The 20334-nt window shown below is 42.1% G+C and overlaps 1 protein-coding gene across 1 annotated transcript in view; it reads left to right on the top strand.

Moving 5' to 3' along the window:
• The window catches only part of LOC308640838 (spermatogenesis-associated protein 13-like), a 154532-nt gene extending 134801 nt beyond the window's left edge, over positions 1–19731 (top strand). Inside the window, 11 exon segments of the mRNA XM_081278770.1 lie at positions 818–936; positions 940–954; positions 3070–3249; positions 3612–3797; positions 6344–6523; positions 8492–8724; positions 11454–11516; positions 11518–11575; positions 13016–13388; positions 15983–16057; positions 19491–19731. Of these exon segments, the coding sequence (XP_081134896.1) occupies positions 818–936; positions 940–954; positions 3070–3249; positions 3612–3797; positions 6344–6523; positions 8492–8724; positions 11454–11516; positions 11518–11575; positions 13016–13388; positions 15983–16057; positions 19491–19666 (1658 nt within the window). The 3' untranslated portion in view covers positions 19667–19731.
• The last annotated feature ends 603 nt before the right edge of the window (positions 19732–20334 follow it).

Consider the following 20334-nt stretch of genomic DNA (forward strand, 5'->3'; position numbering starts at 1 on the left):
TGAAACCCAAAATTCTACATGTATCCTTAAAAGGTCCGTCTCACCCAGGCAGGGTGGTGCATGCCTGTAATCTCAGCAACACAGGAGGCTGAGGCAGGATGATAAATTAGAAGCGAGACTGGACAGCTTAGTGAGACCCTCTCTCAAAATTAAAGATAAGAAGGATTGGGGATGTAGCTGAGTGGCAGAGTGCTTGCCTAGCCTGAGCTCAGTCTCCAGTACACAAAATAAATGAATGCATAAAAGACCTGTCTCTTGTAGTAAAGATACCATGTAATTCCTAATTCTGAGAGTTCCAGTCCTTTTCATCTGTGGACAATAGTAAGAATGGACCTGGGGATTTAATAGTACTATTGCCTTGCAGATGGAAGCAGAATACTTTTTTAAAAGTGATCATAATTTTCAGTTTCTTTACTTCCTCTAGTATATCACCATATTGCTTAGAAACATTATATCTGTATTTTTCTGTTTTGAGGCATAAATTTTCAACTAAATCACACATAGTTTACCTTAGCTCACAAAATAATTGTATTAGCAGTGCTCTCTGAAATGTCCCCCTTCTCACTTAACAGAACCCCTGACTCCAGCTCCTCAGAATCAGTTGCTGCTTCTGGATTAATAAATATGTCAGTAGATGTTTTCTAATGATTTCTTATTTGAGTAAGATGAAACTGATCATTTTATCTGAGGAGTATGTTATCAAAGGTAGTTTATTTTGTCATATGAAAAAACTTGTTATCTGTGCTTTCTTTTGTTTCATTTTATTTTGTTATTATCTGTGCCTTTTCAACCATGCCCTTCCTCTCTCTCTCTCTAGTTTCTTCAGATGGAGGTACTGAGTCCTCTGCCTTAGTTGATGACAACGGTAGCGAGGAGGACTTCAGCTATGAAGAACTCTGTCAGGCCAATCCTCGGGATCTACAGCCAGGCGGGGAATAGCTGGCCATTAATGAGGTACCAGAAATCCACACAACAGTGACATTTATCGGACACTGGATTTGCAGGGTCCAGAACTACTTCAGAGGTTGCTATCTGATTATTTTTTGCTAAGCATTCTCTAAACCCTAGAACTCTGATTCCCATTTTGGGGTGTAGTTTGGTGGTAGAGCACTTGGCCTAGCATGTACGAAGCCCTGGGTTTAGTCCCCAGCTCTGAAAAAATTGGCTGGAGGGGTAGCTCAATGGTAGAGCATAAATGAGGCCTTAGGTTCAATATCTAGCACTGGGAAAAAAAAAAAAAGCAAGCAAACAAAATATACCAAAAAAAAAAAAAAAAGCAAAACCATGCATATACAAGAACAACACTGTGGTTTTTTGCATTGTCCAGAAAAATGTCTGTGACCAAGCTTTCCCAGTAACTGAAGCTTATCCTTTAAGTAATTAGAGCAGCAATCGTTAGCACTCAGGTCTTGCTTTTTAGTTTATGAAATGCACTCCCATGAGCCAATTACATTGGCTCATGTAATTCTCAACTGCAATCTAAAATGTAAAAGTTAACATTAGTCATGCCCTGAAATGGATTTGGTAGCAAATGGTAGAGCTGGAATTAACCATGTGATTCTCACTCCCAATCTGATGTTCTTTCTACCACTTTGCAGCTTTAGTTCTTTTTACAGAGATTTTTCTAGAAGGCAGGCACCTCAATCTTTGAATACTCTTAAGGAGAGTGTGTGGAGTGTAACTGAGGTCTGTTAGCCTCCCTACTGAGATCTCCTGTCATTATTCTAAACATGATATAAGCCAAGTATCCCTAAACTTAAACCCCCAAATCTGAAGCTCTTTAAGCAATAACATGACATTCAAAAATCTTAAGATTTTGGATTTTTGGATTAGAATTATCAACCAGTAAAGACTATGCAAATGTTCCAAAATCCAGAAAACTCAGAAATCTGAATCACTGCTGGTCACAGGCCTTTTTGTCTGTAAGAGCTAAGGGGAGGCAGAATCAACTCTTCCCAGTGAATGAGCCATGTCTGTTCTTGACTTTTTCAGTAACTGTTAAATATCCCAAGACCAAGCCATTGTCTTTAATTGTAGTAAACTATAAAGTTGAATATCGAATTGGGAATTAGTATGAGTAACACACCTCTGGGAGAACATGTGCAGGACTTCCATTAACACATACAACTAACATTAGGATGCTAGGCTCCAACATCTGCAGAAACCAAATATTCCAGATATTCAAGGTTTTTAGTTAACTGACCTAGAGCTAAATGAGCTGTTTATACAGTCCCCAATTTACAATGTTTCAGCCTTTTTTTATTTTACCATGATGTGAAAGCAATACTCATGTATTCAGTAGAAATATACTTTCAATTTTGAGTTCTGCTCTTTTCAGGCTAACAATTCATTCCATCCCTACATCCATCCCTCCCTCCATCCATCCCTCGCTCCATCCATCCCTCCCTCCATCCCTCCATCCATTCTTTTTCACTTTCATTTTACAGTGTTCCGTGTATTACCGGAGCTATTTAACATATCATAAAAGGGTTTGTTAGATGATTTTGCCCAACTATAGACTAACAGGAGTGTTCTGAGCATGTTTATGTTAGGGCAGGCTACGCTGTGATGTAAGGTAGGTTAGGGGTATTAAATGCATTTTGGATGTAGGATATTTTTAATTTACAATGAGCTTATGCGGAGGTAACCCCATTATAAATCAAGCGGCATCTGTACATCTTTTAAAAGTGGATTTGGGGGCTGGGGTTATGTGGCTTAGTGGCAGAGCATTTGCCTCACACGTGTGAGGTACTAGGCTCAATCCTCAGCACCACATGAAAATGAATAAACGCAGATATTGTGTCATGTATAACTAAAAAAAGTATATTAAAAAAAGTGGGTTTGGATTTTCTTTTAAGAACAGGTTGGAGATGCCCACCTGGTACTTTTCCCCCAATATGTTTTCCTCTATTGATTTTTGTATAACCAGTGGAAGTAAGGATTGACTGGACGTCACCAGGTGTCTGAACAAGAACTAGGAGAGGTCAGGGTCACCAAGATAGAGCTCAGACAGCAGCTCCCTTGTTCCTGCCCGTTCTCAACATGAAGCCTGTCCTGTCTCTGTTCCAGCTGATCAGCGATGGCAGCGTGGTCTGCGCAGAAGCTCTCTGGGACCATGTGACCATGGATGACCAGGAACTGGGCTTCAAGGCCGGGGATGTCATCCAGGTCCTGGAAGCCTCGAACAAAGACTGGTGGTGGGGCCGGAATGAGGATAAGGAGGCCTGGTTCCCTGCAAGCTTTGTCAGAGTAAGTGTGTGGCCCTTTGTGCTTTTTGGAAGTATCTGAGGTGTAACAGCAGACTCCTTTCAGGCAGATCTCCCCCTTATTCAGGTCTAGTTCTTCGGTAATTTTTTGTTTCGGTCCCACATACCAGTCAAACCTGTAAGAAATCAGTTTAGTCCAAATAAAAAATTTAATGAAGGTAAACAAATTATTTGGCAATGCTGCTGTTTCTTGGAGTGTGTTGGCAGGGCTGTGGCTCTGCTAAGGCCATAAAGATGGAAGCTAGGGCCAGGCCACTCTCATAACTGGTCACAGACAAGTGGGAAGCCATGAAGTCTTCACCTCCTTCTTCCTCACATCACCTGTCACGTGTGTGTGCACTGCAGCTTCGAGTCAATCAGGAAGAGCTGTCTGAGAATTCTAGCAGTACACATGGTGAGGAGCAGGAGGAGGATACCAGCACAAGCCACCACAAGCACTCTGAGAACAAGCACCAGATGCGGACAAATGTCATCCAGGAGATCATGAACACTGAACGGGTGTACATCAAACACCTCAAGGACATCTGCGAGGTAAGGTGCAGGCCCCAGGGCCTTGCTGTAGGTCAGGGCTCATGGTTGCAGGACACGACCCCACCTCCTTCTTACAAGCACACTTTCCTATACTTCTCATTTCTCCTTACCTCTGCTCCTGCCCATCTAGCCCCTTCCCAGATCCATTAAACACCTGCTATCTACATTGCTGAGTTTAATGGGCTGTGGCTGTTTTACCTGCTCTTGCAGCCAGTCCTTATTTATTCGCATACGTATATAAATGAATCTATGTATACACAGAGATGGGGTCTCGCTGCTGCGTTGCCCAGGCTTGCCTCCAACTCCTGGGCTCAAGGGACTCTCTTGTCTCAGCCTTCTGAGTAGCCAGTCCTCTTTAAAGGGCACTTTGCAACTTTTTCCCTCAGGACTTAACTCCTGGGAGTATTTAAAGTGATTGACTTCTGTAGAACCCACTTGACTTTACAGTTGAAGGTTATCACTTTCTCCAAGCCCCCAGTGTATAATCACTGACTCATAGATGAAATTCAGAGTCGTTAGATATAGATGAAAAAAATTTTAAGCTTTATCCTAGACTATATTTAATGGTGTCATGATATTCTCCTCAGCAATCATTTATTTTATGTTCTTGTCCTAATTTCAGAGAACTGAACTTTAGCAGATGTGAGTCTGCAAGGCTCCTTTCTCCCCTATTGCTGTGTGTCTTGTAGACCTTGTGTGAGTATTCTGCTGAGCTCTGGCCTGCCAGGTCTGATCATTCTGGCTGTCCTAGCTGTGAATGCTGAGATCTGCACTATCAATTCAACTGTGACCATTCAGCACTAGAGACAAGCTAAGGCAAAGTACTGTCCATTCTGTACTTAGACAATCTGCCACATGGACCTACTGATATTTTGCTTACTTGTGCCAACCTTCTTATTCTGTGTCAATGTGTGGTGAATGAAGTGTCTTTAAAATGACATATAAAGACCACCATATGACTCAGCTATCCCACTCCTTGGTATTTTTCAAAAAGATCTAAAACTGACATATTACAGCAATACAGCCACCTAATGTTTATAGCAACACAATTCACAATAGCTAAATTATGGAATCAACCCATAGCCTTATCAGTAAATGAACTGATTAAGAAATTGTGTTCAGGCGTGGTGGCTCACGCCTGTAATGCCAGCGTTTGGGGAGGCTGAGACCAGAGGATCTCGAGTTCAAAGCCAGCCTCAGCAAAAGTGAGGTGCTAAGCAACTCAGTGAGACCCTGTCTCTGAATAAAATACAAATAGGGCTGGGGATGTGGCTCAGTGGTTGAGTGCCCCTGAGTTCAATTCCCACTACCAAAAAAAAAAAAAAAAAAAAAAAAATTGTGGTGTATGTATACAATGGAATTCTACTCAGCCATAACAAAGAATGCAATAATGGCATTTGCCAATAAATGGATGGAAATGGAGAATATCTTGCTAAGTGAAATTAGTCAAATTCAGAAACTCAAAGGTCAAATGTTTTCCTTCATATGCAGTAACTAGAGTAAAATAAAGGAAAAGGGCAGAGAAGGATAAGATTACATAAGGAACCAATCAAATATAAATAGATAAATGAAAGAAAGTCTGAAGGAGAAGAAGGGAGGGGAGGAGGAGAAGAGTAAAAAGGGAGATCATGAACTGAAATCAAATCCCATGAACGTATGAACTTGTTGGGATGCACCCAACTACTATGTGTAACTGTAAAACTCTGATTTAAAAAAAAAGTCACAAAAAATAAAATGGCATTTTAGGAAAATCAGAATAACTGCTAATCATTGTCAAATATTTATCATGCTCCATTTGCCTGGATTAACTTGGTTACTAACCATTTTTATTGGGCAATCCTGTTAGCCCCCTAATGCAGATAAGGAAACTGAGGCAAGAAAGTAAAGTGGTAGAGTTGGGATTTAAACCTAGGCAGTCTGTCCCAGAGCCTGCACTCTGAACTATTGCATTGTGTTATTATCCTGTTAAAATTCATACCAAAAGTAAGTGGTATGTATTTTATTTAAAGGTCAGTTTTGGGACTGTGGTTGTGGTTCAGAGGTAGAGTAAGAAAATTAATTAGCACTCTTAGTTAGGGCAGTCCTCTGATTAAAGTTGTACACATTTTTGTTGTATAGTGAAAGTGGAATCCTTGTGTTAGATGTCCTTGGCGTCTTGCCATGATTGACAATGAGCAGAGCTTCATTAGCTATTCAGTAAGCAGTCACATTCCATGTTTGACAAGGGTTCTCAGCTGTGCAATAGAATTAGGGATGGGAGAATGATTGTCTTTAAGAATTTAGATTAGTGTGACAGTACTAATTTTTAAGTTCTGGTATTTGAAACTAGTTTCTGGAAGCTTTAAATCCAACCACATGAAACTTTTCACTTTTCTTTTTGTGTTTTTTTTTTTTTTTTTTTTTTTTTCCCCTAAATATTTATGCTGGGGTGGGGATATACTCAGTTGTTGAGCACTTTCCCAGCCTGTATTAGGCCTGGGGTTTGATCCTCAGCATTGCATTTCTTTGACCTTTCAAATAAAAAAGGTTGCTTTTGTATTTTGTAGGGCTATATTCGACAGTGCCGCAAGCACACGGGAATGTTCACTGTTGCACAGCTAGCCACTATTTTTGGAAACATTGAAGACATTTACAAGTTCCAAAGAAAGTTCCTGAAAGACCTTGAGAAACAGTATAACAAAGAGGAACCTCACGTAAGTGAAATAGGATCCTGCTTCCTTCAGCATGTATGTTACTGATGCTTCTTTACTAATAACATCTGGTTAAGTAATAATTTTGAAATGAGACTCCACTAAAAATAGGAGTCTTTTTTTCTTTATTTTGGTTTATTGCTGTAATTGTTTGCTTGATTAATTTTCCATAGAATAGAGATGTCACTTGTAAAATTAGGTTGGGTGGTTTCTCAATACCCCAAGGCAATTTTTTCAATATCTTTTTGTTCGGTTTGGGATTATATGTAGAGTAATAGTATCCATTAAGTGTCTGTTATGTTTCACGCACTGTTTTCCGAGGTTTCTCATTGGCTCCTCTACATTCATTAGGTTGAAATGATTATCTTCCCCATTTTACAGATGAGGAAACCAAGGCCCAGAGAGTAAGTGACCCAAGGTCACACATTACTAAGTAGTTGGCATGTGACATTGTGATTGTTTCAAAACATTCCACTAACAGTGGCATGAGTTTATCATTATTTACCAGTGATTGACTATTATTATTTTATATACTAAGATTTCAGGAAAAGACAATTTTATTTCCAGCCAAAATAGTCAGGGAATAATCAGTAATAATGTTAGTGACAGCAACACCACTTTTTCAGTTCTTGGGTTCTGGGCCTGAGAGCTTTTGAGCTGTTCCCTCAGGGTGGGTAGACCTTAAATCACTGATCATGTTTTGGTGTGAAGATGGGCCCTATAGGTACCTGGAGCATATCTAGGGCATTATAATAGACCTGTGAGGTCAGAGTAGCAGGTCCTTGTAGAGGAGAAGTAAGAGAGGCTTCAGAGGTGAGGGAATTAACAGGAGAGCAGGCTGGTGAGTGTCCTGAGGGCTAGAGAGAATTGCTGCTGCCACCAGGGAGGGTACTGGTGAGGGACAGGGAGATGGGAAAAGAGATTTATCAGAAGGGGTATTTTTGAGGAAAGTGTGACAAGTGGTTATAGGTGACAAAAAAAAAAAAAATAGAACTGCCTTACAGGGTTTTGAGTCTCAAAAATTAACAAGTAGCTTAGGAAAATCTGTTTTCTAGGGAAATAGGGGCTTAGTTTGACATCCTGTGTTTGAGCACACTCAAACTTCCACCATCCAGCAGGGCAGGGCCAGGCATGGGAAGGGAGGAAAGGCAGCTCTGGTGGGGGCTGAACACGTGTGAGTATACTGCCCAGTGGCTGAGGGTCAGGGAAAGGCAACATTCAGGGACGTGGAGCAATGCCTAGGGACAGGGCCTTGAATGCAGATACCCTGTTGACCCAAAAGGGTGGAGGAAGGGAGGGAGCCCACAATACAGAGAGGGAGAAAGGGAAGAATGCAGCTCTGAAATCCAGAAAGGTAGATGGTCTTGATGGTCTTTCTTGAGACAGGAGAGTGACATGTGTGAAAATCAGGCCTGGGAGAAGTAGGCAGAATTGTGGGGAGGAGGTGAAGGAGGCATGGAGTCAAAAAGAGTTTATCAGTGAGCCAGGCACCGGGAAGCATCTCTCTAATCCTCGCAACTCCAGAGGCTGAAATAGGAGGTCTCAAGATCAAGACTAGCTTGAACAATTTGGCGAGAACCTGTCTCAAAATTTAAAAAGACTTGGGGGAGTTAAAGGTATAGCTCAGCAGTAAAGCATTCATGGGTTCAATCCCCAGTACCCCTCAAAAATAAAAAGATCTTATCAGAGAAGTAAAGAGGAGCTGGCTAGAGAGAATCGGGTTTCCGGCAACACTTTTTTTCTCTGCCACTTCATCTACCAACCCAAGCTGGATGAAGAGGGGATGGCAGAGGTCCTGCTCCTCCATCTTTCCATGACAGAAGCCAGAGCCTTTGCCAGTGCCCATTGCTGTTGCCCAGGTGTGGAAGCCGCTACACAATTGCGTGGATCACCTTGTGTCTCATGACCTGTCCTTGCTGCAGTGATCCTTCCTCCTTTTCAGGAGTGTCCCCTTAGATGACCTAGAGTCACCCATAACCTGATAAGGCTGCTTTCCCTCTCCAGCAAGAGGGCTTTGCCGTCTATTCCGAGTATTGCAACAACCACCCAGGAGCCTGCGTGGAGCTCTCCAACCTCATGAAGCAGGGCAAGTACAGGCACTTCTTCGAAGCTTGCCGCCTGCTCCAGCAGATGATTGACATTGCCTTGGATGGGTTCCTCCTCACGCCAGTGCAGAAGATCTGCAAATACCCTCTGCAGCTGGCAGAGCTGCTCAAGTACACCACGCAGGAGCATAGGTGAGGGAGCTGCCATGGGACCTTCAGGGCAGATGGGCAGAGATGGCATTGCCCTGAACCTGTGCCTACCCAGTGTTTCTGCAGTGGCTGGGACAGATGGATATAAATGGCAGTCTTTAGAGCTGTTGGTTTTTAGGGTAAGGGTTAGTTATGTTTATGACTGTCAACTATTGAAAATTCTAAAGGAAAAAAAAAGAAGAAGCCTTATAGGGTATTTGAAGAGGCTCCAGAATAGGCATTTTTAGAGATATAAAAACATAAGGGTAATTCTTAAACTGTGTCATGAGTGTGTGCAGATTTTTACTATATTGTTATTTCTTACCATTTAGAAATACTGGATGAATATTTTTTCGTAGTAGTTAATGAATTCATTGGTTAAGTAGACAGGTGTGACTATAGTGGTCGCCCTGTATCTGAGAGGGAGACATTCCAGAAACCTCTATGGATACCTAAAACCACAGATACTACTGAACCCTACATAGATGCATAGACTATGTTCTTTCCTGTATCTACATATCTGAAAAAGTTTCATATATAAATGAGGCACAGTAGGAGATTAACAACAACAATAACAAAACAGTTATAACAAAAATACTATAATAAAAGTTACCTAAAGCTTATGAATTATTTCTGGATTTTTCCATTTAATGTTTTCAGAGTAAGGTTGACCATGGGGAACTGAAACCACTGAAAACAACTAGATAAGGAAGGACTGATTAACCTGGATAAGGAGGATCACTGTACCAACCTGCAGAGTATAGAGTGTGAATCATTCTTTTGCCTTCTCTGCCTCTGAACACTTGGAGAGACCAGACTTAAAAAGGGAAGCTTTTATAATAAATAGATTGGAAGGTGAAGAGTAAGAGATGGCCACTGAACACTAGGCCTAGATACTAGACCTAGTTTAAAGAATTAGAACCAAAGTGTGTGTGTGTGTGTGTGTGTGTGTGTGTAAGCGTTCTGTCTCCAGTGGAAAAGTCAGAAAAGTTCAGTAGGAAACACAAACGTGGATGTCAAGAGAGAGCCACTAATTTGTGGAAGTGTTTTTTAAAAGAATGAACAGGCATCGTGACAAGGAGCTAGAGAAAATAGATAATTCAGAAGCAAAGCCTCCTTGAAAAACATGCACAGGCAGCTTACTGCATTCCAAGGTAGAGAAGTTGTAGTCCAAGTTCACACCACTCTTCAACAGTGACTTTTCTTTTTCTTTTCCTCTTTTGTACTGGGGATTGAACCCAGGGCACTTTATCACTGAGCTATGTCCCAGATGTTTTATTTTTTATTATGAGACAGTATCTTGCTTAAGTTGCTTAGAGCCTCAAAATAATTTATAAATATATATATGAACTGTTCTGTACACATACACACACACACACACACGTGTACACACACACGTATATATATGAAACAGATTAACAAAATATATGAAATAAAATGGCAAAAAGCCCATTTCTTTGTCTTACGTAAAACAGAGCAAAAATTCTAGAGAAAAAGAGAAGCCTTGTATTCTACTTTTTTTTTCTAGGATTGTACCAAAAAATTTACTTTGCACCTTTTTTCTAAAGACTTCTCTGGGGCATTCACTCCTGTTATTTTGACAGCCCCCATGTATCATTTTTGTTCCTCTTTTCTGCTCTGCTTCTGTGGGAATAGTCCTGTGTAAAGACAGTGAGATCTGCTTTATGGCAAATGTTGTTATTTCCAAAAAAAATCTAAAACTGACGTATCTTAGCAATACAGTCACATAATGTTTATAGCAGCACAATTCACAATAGCTAAATGATGGAATCAACCCACAGCCTGATCAGTAAATGAATGGAGTTTAGCTGTGTTTGGTAGATAGACAGCAGCATCTGCTTTCAAGGCTTTTCTCCCTGGCTGTGCAGGAGGATTCTAATTCAGTCCATTTGAATTAACCCTGTGGCTGTGTCTGTCCTGCTAGTCACCATAAGAGACTGAAAAGTTCAGCCGTCAGCTGGATGGTTGGTTTACATATCCCCAGATCATCAACGCTAAGCTAAACCTGACTGTGACACTTTCAGACACCGCTGTGTCGCATCCTGTGTAGATTAGAACTGCGGTTTCAGTGTTTTCAGTACTTATGGTTTTAGAGGCATGGGGATGAGGGCTAGCTAGGGGGTTATTTTAGTTTGGCTGCAGCATCCAGAAAACACTTTTTAGTGTTTTCTGAATGAAGACCTACTGGTGAGGTAAAGGTTCTGTGAGCACAGACACAATTCCTCACTTAAGACTGTGGCTTGTATCCTCTCATGGCCCTTCCTGAACAGGGGAAAGAGAAGACTTGGTGCAACAGTACTCTTGAAATGGTTAGAGTGATTTTTAAAGTACTTTGTATAGCAGAACTGGCTATGTCAAAATCAAAGCAATAATGAAGACCATTCTTTCTGTATTATCAAAAATAACCCCTAGTCACCATGACCAAAACTTAGTTTTCTTGTGGCATTTACTTTCATTCATTGTGATTTCTGGGAAGTGAATGAAAACATTCTTATTCCAAAGAATTCTGAATTGCATTCCATCAGCTTCCTTAACCTATGCAAACTGTAGTCTATTCATGGGGAAACAAGGAGAAGGGAACAATGGCTATTATTTAAATGCCACTTTGTCTAGACTATTAGTGTACAAATCAGGAATCCAGAGCGTTATTTTGTCAGTCCTCATTTGTGAGTTATGTGTTATGTGATTGAAATTAACTTCCCATTTTGCAGTGATTACAACAATATAAAGGCAGCCTATGAGGCCATGAAGAATGTGGCCTGTTTGATCAATGAGCAAGCTGGAGAGCCTCGACAAGATTGCTCGCTGGCAGGTGTCCATTGTGGGCTGGGAGGTAAGTGGACTATCACACACACACACACACACACACACACACAATGCCCCTCCACCCTTAACTGCACCTTTGACCTGGTGATGATATACTTGAACATCCTGCGATTGACACTTTGTTTTTGGCTTTAATGATATACATTACTATTAATGGTCCGTGTATTTTGAGGCATGTTGATTCCTAAGTTGAGAAGGAAATTATTACCTACCCCATATGCCACTGTGGGCATTATATAATACAGTACAAATGTACTGTTTTAGCCAATAATAATCGTCTAAAAAATATGCCTGCTGTTTTTGTTTATACATACCTATGTTAAATACATGTATGCTTGCAAATAGAGACAATAGTTAGAGCCTGTATTTTATTTACCTCATGTCTGGCACTGTTCTAAGAGCCAGTTACATCTATGAATTCATTTAATCCTCTTAGCAGTCCTATAAAGTAGATAATGTTATTACACCCAATTAGCAGAGGAGGAAATGGAGCACAGAAGGGTTAAATGTCTTGCCTGAGGACACAAACAGTAGAATTCAAACCAAGCAGGCAACCTGGCTGCAGAGTCTTTGCTGGTAACCACTGTGCCATATTGCTGCTCCTACGAATAAGCCAGCCACACTCAGATTGTTTTTAGACCAAGAAGAATTCTTCCTACATCCATTCATTGGTCAAAAGAACTTATTCTCCCAGAGGATTGAGAGTTTGGAGTGAGGAGTTAGAAGTTTAATGGAAGTAGACTGTAATGGTGAAAGTGGGAGAGAAATACTTACATTTCAAAGACTTTTTTAGATATTTTGAAGCTTGGACAGGCCTCAGACTCCCTTGTTTTGTATGTGAAGAATCTAGGGCACAGAGTTGCTTCAGGCAAGTAAACAGAAGAACTATTTTGAAGTTAAGCTCTTTTGCCTCCAAAAAATATTATGTATGACTGGGATTAAAGGAGAGTAAAATCTTATAAAACAAAGGCCAGTGTCATACCAAATATTATAAAGTAACATTGGATTAGATCCAACCTAAATATTGTGGAAGTGTTTTTCTTTTTCATTTTGGACTGACATTTAGGGAATAATTTAGTGTCAGAAGTTTACTAATTTCTCAGTGGCAATTTGCTGCCTGACCTTTGTTTCCAAGACCCTAGACAAGTCAGGGAGCTGTGATGTTTCTGACTCAAAAGCCTACAGGAGTCTGTGGCACCACTGTGTCCCTGAACTGGAAAAACCTCCTTGATGCTTCCTTATTCTTGAAGGATCAGTCTTATTCAGCTCTCACTTGAGATCTGAAGCTATCACTTCTGGGGTCCTGCCTGCCTATCTGTGCAGACAGGCAGTGGGTGGTCTCTGGATTCCCGTCTCTGGAAAATCCAAGAGAGTTTATAGGTCTGTATCTCAAACACTCAAAGGAATCAGAATTAGAAGATCTGAAAGTGTGTTTTCATCCTTCCAGGGATTGGATATTCTAGACCGAAGTTCAGAATTGATTCATTCAGGGGAATTGACCAAAATCACTAAGCAGGGCAAAAGCCAGCAGCGGACCTTCTTCCTGTTTGACCATCAGTTGGTGTCCTGCAAGAAGGACCTGCTAAGCAGGGACATGCTGTACTACAAGGGTCGCATGGACATGGACGAGGTGGAGCTTGTGGATGTGGAGGATGGTCGGGACAAGGACTGGAACCTCAACGTGAGAAACGCCTTCAAGCTGGTCTGTAGGACCACAGACGAGGTTCACCTGTTCTGTGCCAAAAAACAGGAAGACAAGGCAAAGTGGCTGCAGGCCTGTGCGGATGAGAGGCGTCGGGTGCAGGAGGACCAGGAGATGGGTAAGCAGCCCTGGGCACCCAGGGCTTATCAGCCTCTGCTTTCCAGCCTCATTTTCTGCCTCTCATGCTTGCTGTGTTCCCAGCCCACTCCCTCAGAGCTAAATCCCACCATTGGGAAAAAAGAAAGGATTTGCAAATTCTAAATACTTCTGAACTTGCTCCCAAGACCTAAGATGACAGAGGTGGTTCCTACAGACAGTATTTATTAGATATTTATGCAAGTTACTCTGTTCCACATTTATAGAGATGTGAAAGACCTTGGGATGTGGTTGCTTTTATTATGCCATTTTTACAGATGAGAACTTGAACCTAAGGAAGCAGCCCACTCTGTGGCACAGTAGCATTTAAAACCATCTTAGCATGACTGTAGATCCCGAGGTGTACTATGGCAACCCCACCCCTACCCCCCACCACCCCAGGCCATTAGAAGTACCAGATGATTCTGGAGGCTTCAGCAGTGCAGAACACTTCAGATTTACATTGCTGCCTCCATCTATCCAGACCCAATTCTGCCTCTTATGTTTTTCTGTTGTTGTCACCTACGAAATATGCTCCATACATTGCAGTTAAAGCCATGCTTGTTCATATTTGTTATGCTTGTACAGGTTGAGCATTCTTAATTTTAAAATCCCAAATCTAAAATGCTCCAAAATTAGAAACTTTTTGAGTATCAACATGACGTCACAAGTGGAAAATTCCTCAGCTGGCTCATGTGACAAGTTGCACTCGGAATGCAGGAACACTAAAAGTACTATATAAAATTACCTTCAGGCAATGTATGAGGGGTTTATGAAACATAGTGGATTTTGTGTTTATACTTGGGTACTGTCCCCAAAATATGACGTTGTGTTTGTGCAAGTATTGAAAAATCTGAAATGTGACACATTTCTGATCCCGAGCATTTCAGGGATACTTGACCTATACTGCTGGTTTGTCTTCACAGTCTCTCCTGATCTTGAACTATTGCATGGCCCCATGAGACTGAAGCTGCCATGTGGCCTTAATGATGGTAGCACCCACAATCTCTAAATCCAAATTTCAGAGTCCCCCAAACACTAAAGTCGTGAGTGCACCTTATTGAAGGGAAGTCAGGGTGCTACAGGGACTGAAGGTCCTTAAAGATGAAATTGATGAAAGAAAATTGTCTCTGCAGCCCAAGTCATCCCAGACTGCAAAGATCCTGGGGTCCAGGATGGAGCTCAGGGGCTTCCCCGCTCATCCTCATCCACTGCTAGGAGGGAAACCTAGTCATCCTGTGTTGCATATAACCAGCTGCTGTCTTGAGCCTTGACTCTGGCTTTGTTCTCACTCATGGGAGGGTTTTTGTGGGGTCTTGTTTTAGAGTTGAAAGGATTTACAAGTCAGGCTAAGCCATTGTCAGAAGCAAGAATATATTCAGAGAGAAGAATGAATGAGGGGAATGAGTAGGAGGATGGATGAATGAGGCCAGGAAGGCTGTGAACTGGGTGCTTGTGGGGTGAAATGGGCCCCAAGCCTCTGCCCGGGACATTATGCCAGTCTGGGTACATGATACTTGGGCAGACACTGAAGGGCATTATGCCAGTCTGGGTACATGATACTTGGGCAAACACTGAAGGGGTCAAGCCCAGGCTGTCTGTGACAGCCTGGAAGGCAGGAAATGCCAAGGGGCCAGAGTATCTTGCCTGAAGGAGACATCAGTACCAATCAGGGACAGATGCTGGTCATGGGAAGGGAGGGTCATGCAGAGTTGGAGTCTGGGTCCCAAGAGTGACTCAGGGCTTTATTGTTGTTTTTGGTAGTAGGGGTTGAATTCAGGTGTACTTATCACTAAGCTACATCCCCCAGCCCTTTTTATCTTGAGACAGGCCTCAGTAAGTTACCTAGGCTGACCTTGAACTTGCAGTCCTGCTTCAATCTCCTGAGTAGCTGGGATTATAGATGTATGTCACTATCTCTGGCTACTCAGAGCAATTTGAGAAGTGAAAGCAGAGCCCAGATGATGTCTGATCAAAAGAAGTACCTGCCTCCAGGGGGAAGGCTTTCTGCTTCCTGCTCCCTGCTAGAGAAGACAGGGCCAGCACCAACTGCTGCTCAGTCTTCCGCCTCTCTCTGAATCTCCTCAGCTTTTCTAGTGTTGCTTATTTTCATCCAGTTCACCTAGTGCACAGACACTAGACACCCTTGTTCCTTTGCTGCAGAACTTGAGCATAAAGGACACTCAGGGCACACACGCATATAGCTGGAGTAGAGCCAGTACCCAGTCCTCCAACAGCACTTTTGTTCAGGTAGAATCACGGCCTTACAGAACTCCCTTGGCACACAGGGAGCAAACCCCGGGCCCCTTGGCTGCACTGTCTCCTCCTAGGGCCTTGTGCAGTAGAGTGGTGAGGGCAACCACGTGAACACTTGCCCAAGAATGTCTGGCTTTACACAGAGTCTCTGTGGTTATTCATAGCAACCCATTTTATTCTTGGTGATGTCTGGCTTTGGAGGTAATTAAGAAGCCACCCTAGGACAGTCTTTCTACCCTTGATTTTGCTTCAGATTGTGGTGCAGGTGTTGCTCTGAAACATCACGTTTTGAATATAGATCATATTTGTTTCTTAATACAGGAATGGAAATGTCAGAAAATCAAAAGAAACTTGCCATGTTAAATGCTCAGAAGGCAGGGCATGGAAAGTCAAAAGGTAAGGCTTGAAGAAGGGTTGATCTCCTCTGAATGTGCATTAGTATCAGAATGAGAGAAGAGGGGGCAGTTATTAACTTCTGTCAAAGGGACAGACCCAAGTAATAGTCAATTGGAGATGGTCTGTATTTGGTTTATGTTGTTTAGGTTTTGGTTTTTTGTTTTGCTTGGTGGTTGTTTAAAAATCTGGAGGTACTTTACTAGTGAGCACTTCTCTGCACCCCATCCCCTTTGATACTAGGGATTGAACTCAGGGGCACTCTACCACTGAGCCACATCCCCAGCCTTATTTTGTATTTTATTTAGAGACAGGGTCTCATTGAGTTGCTTAGTGCCTCGCTTTTGCTGAAGTTGGCTTTGAACTCATGATCCTCCTGCCTCAGCCTCCTGAGCTACTGGTATTATAGGTGTATGCCACTGTGCCCAGCATTTTAAAAATTTCTATTTGTTCTTTTTAATTACATATGACAGTAGAAACTATTTTGATAAATTTATACAAACATGGAATATAATCTTATTTTAATTAGGATCCCAGTTTTATAGATATACATGATGTTGAGATTCACTGTGGTACTATTCATATATGAACATAGGAAAGTTGTGTCCAGTTCATTCTGCTATCTTTCCTATTCTTATCCCCTCTCCCTTCCCTTCATTCCTTTGTCTAATCCAATGAACTTCTAGCCCCCCAACCCCCCATTTTATGGGATTTTGTATTTCACTTAATATGATAGTCTCTAGTCCCATTCATATACTGGCAAATGTCATATTGTCATATTCTTTATGACTGAGTAATATGGCATATATATATATACACACACACATACACATACATACATACACCAAATTTTCTTTATCCATTCATTTGTTGATGGGCATCTAGGTTGGTTCTATAGCTTAGCGATTGTGAATTGAGCTGCTATAAACATTGATATTGTTGCATCACTGCAGTATGCTGATTTTAAGTTCTTTGGATATATACCAAGGAGTGGTATAACTGGGTCAAATGGTGGTTCCATTCCAAGTTTTTTGAGGAATCTCCATACTGCTTTTCAGAATGGTTACACCAATCTGCAGTCCCACCAGCAATGTCTTAGTGTACTCTTTTCTCCACATCCTCACCAACATTTATTATTACTTGTATTCTTGATAATTGCCATTCTGATTGGAGAGAGGTGAAATCCAAGTGTAGTTTAATTTGTATTTCTCTAGTTGCTAGAGATCTTGCATCCCAAGCCCTTTTAATGTTTTATTTGAGACAGGGTCTCATTAAGTTGCTCAGGACCTCACTAAGTTACTAAGGCTGGCCTTGAACCTGTGATCTTCCTACCTCATACTCTCAGTGGCTGGGATTACAGGTGTGCACCACTGTGCTTGGCTGCAGTTGATTTTGAATGTGGGTGCAGCAAATCTGAGCTGGTACCTGAGGGCTGCAGACCTCATAATTCCTTATACCCTTCAGAGAAAGATGCTGTTACCCACCAGGTCACAAGAGACTCTTTGCTCTCTGGGCATGAGGAAGAAATCTGTACATTCAGAGCATCAGGGAGTTAAACATAAAAGAGTGAGTGGAGTTTATTCAGTGTGAGCCCCTTCATGTAATGCACATTAGAATTGCCTGGCAGGGACATGAGGACGTCCACACCAGACCACACACCTGGGTCCTGATGCACCCACACAGATGATTCCATAATGCAGATGATACAGGTAGTCTAACCCAATATTTTCCATTAATTTTTTAAATTTATTTTTTTAAGTACTGAGGATTTAACCAGGGGTACTTTGCAACTGGGCCATATCCCTAGCCCTTTTTTATTTTTATTTTTTGGTACTGGTCATTGAACTCAAGAGCACTCCACTACTGAGCCATGTCCCCAGCCCTGTTTTGTATTTTATTTAGAGATAGGGTCTCGCTGAGTTGCTTAGTGCCTCACCATTGCTGAGGTTGGCTTTAAACTCGGGATCCTCCTCAGATCCTCAACCTCAGCTTCCCCAGCCACTGGGATTACAGGCATGTGCCATGGCGCCCAGCCCTTTTTTATTTTTTTGAGGCAGGGTTTCACTAAATTGTTAGGTCCTTGCTAAGTTGCTGAGGTTGGCCTCAAATTTGCAACCCCCTCCCCCCCCCCCGCCTCAGCCTCTTGAGCTGCTGGGATTATAGATGTGTGCCACCATGCCCAGCCATTCGGTATTTTTCTACTTGAGAAAACAAAAGCAAGATCAGTTAAATTCAGCGATCTGATAGGCCCTCAATTAATTGGCTAAGATTACCAAATGACACTTAGCACTCCCCTACTTTCTCTGTGCACGTTTTCCCCACTGAGTATCTTCAAGGCAGAAAATCCATTTTATTTTTTGTATCTCTCCTAGTGGCAGGTAACTAGAAAATATGACTTGGTTAGAATATGTTAGTCTCTCTCTGGATGTTCTACAGGTCATTCTCGGAGCAGCTAGGTTTCCAGAGACTGAAAGGAGCACTGACATTTTTGAGTGAGATTACCATATTGGGCACTTCTCCTGGGTTCTTCTTCCATCCTCCCCATCTCCCTGTAAGATAAGGAAAGCCCTGTGACAAGCTGGTGCAGGAGTGGATTCTGAACCAGTCAGCTTCTGAAGCCCTCTCTTTCATCATATTAGGTTGACTTACATTCTTACCTTTGATCTTTTAGTTAATTTTAATAAGCCTTTTAATGACCTCTGTACAGATATGAAATACCCTGATGAAGCAGGGTTCAAGTGGCTAGGTATCCCTCTTTGAAACATTTTACCTATATTGACTCATTTTATTCTTTATAACAATCTGGTACTGTTGCCCCTTTTTAGAAATTAGGGAACTATAGAATAGACATTATGATTGCTGTATGTATATAGGTGACTGTATGACCAATGTGATTCTGCAATCTGTACAATCAGAAAAATGAGAAGTTATACCCCAACTGATTCAAATGTATGAATTGCCAAGGTCATTGTAATGTCATGTGTAGCTAATAAAAAAAAAAAAAGAAATTAGGGAACTGAGGCACAGAGAAGTCAAACACTTGCCTGCAAATAACTGCAACTAGTCGGTGGCAGAATAGGCTTTTAGCTGAGGCGAGATGAGCTCCAGGTTTTCATTTAAAGCATGTTTTTGCTTTCCAACCCAGTTCTAATTCTTTTAACTTACTGCTGTGTGACCATAGGTGATTTACATAACTTCTCTGGGTTTCAATTCCCGTACCTGGATGGTATTAAGAGGATTAAATGAGATAATCTATGCCAGGCTTCCCACGTGGTATTTGAATGTACCGTTTCTTAGGATAGCTATTCAGTATTCTTTTGGTTAATGTTAAAAATTAGCTAAGATCTTTGAGTCTTGACATTTTTCTTTTTCCTTTGTGGTTCTCTTGAGTGACTCTCAATCAATGTTCTATCTTCCTCCCCCTCCCCGGAGTTAGACTATAGCGGATGCCCTGTTGCCCCGCAGCACCAGAACCTGCATCCCCTCCACCAGCGCCACATCACGGTGCCTACCAGCATCCCCCAGCAACAGGTGTTTGCCCTGGCGGAACCCAAGAGAAAGCCTTCCCTCTTCTGGCATACCTTCCATAAACTCGCCCCTTTCAGGAAGTGAGCAGCAGGCCCATACTCCCCCCAAGGGACTGTGAAGAGGAGAACCATGTTCATTTCTTTTGTGTGAAACCCAGGGAAACTTTCTTGGCCCCAATGTTGAAAACTTCTTTGGGGGCTCAAGGAAGGAGTTGGACTCACCTTCACTTCAGAGCTCCTGCTGCTGTCGTGGAAAGGAGGAGAAGGTCATGACACATAGTTCTGCCCTGCATGAGAAGCCCCAAGGAGCACTCTGAGGTGGCTGGAACGTTGGAACCAGGGTCAGGTTCTACAGGAATGCTGCTGTGGTAGCTCCACAAGCCCCACTAGAGATGGGGACACTCCTGCAGTTCCAGAGCACCGAGAGCTGTTCAGTACTAAGGAAATGACTCAATTAGAGGATTGAGTCTGCATTTGATTTTGAAGGGAATCAACGATGGGGAGTAGCTATAATGCTGCCTCTCCCTACCATGTGTCTGGTCACACTTAGAAGGTGAGCTTTTACTCCCTCTGGTAGTATTAGGGGATCAATAGCTGCTTGGAGATGACCAGGGTGTTCCCTGGTGTCACCTGTGTCTACACAGTTGCCAAATGCAGGCTTCATCTTGCATGGTGCCTCTTCTTTAAGCTAGTCAGGAAAATTACATCCATCTCCTGGCAGCACAGCTTGAGATGTGGGGGCACTGAGGCATC

Source organism: Spermophilus citellus (genome assembly GCF_964194105.1).
Source record: "Spermophilus citellus genome assembly, chromosome: 1".
NCBI classification, from domain to species: domain Eukaryota; kingdom Metazoa; phylum Chordata; class Mammalia; order Rodentia; family Sciuridae; genus Spermophilus; species Spermophilus citellus.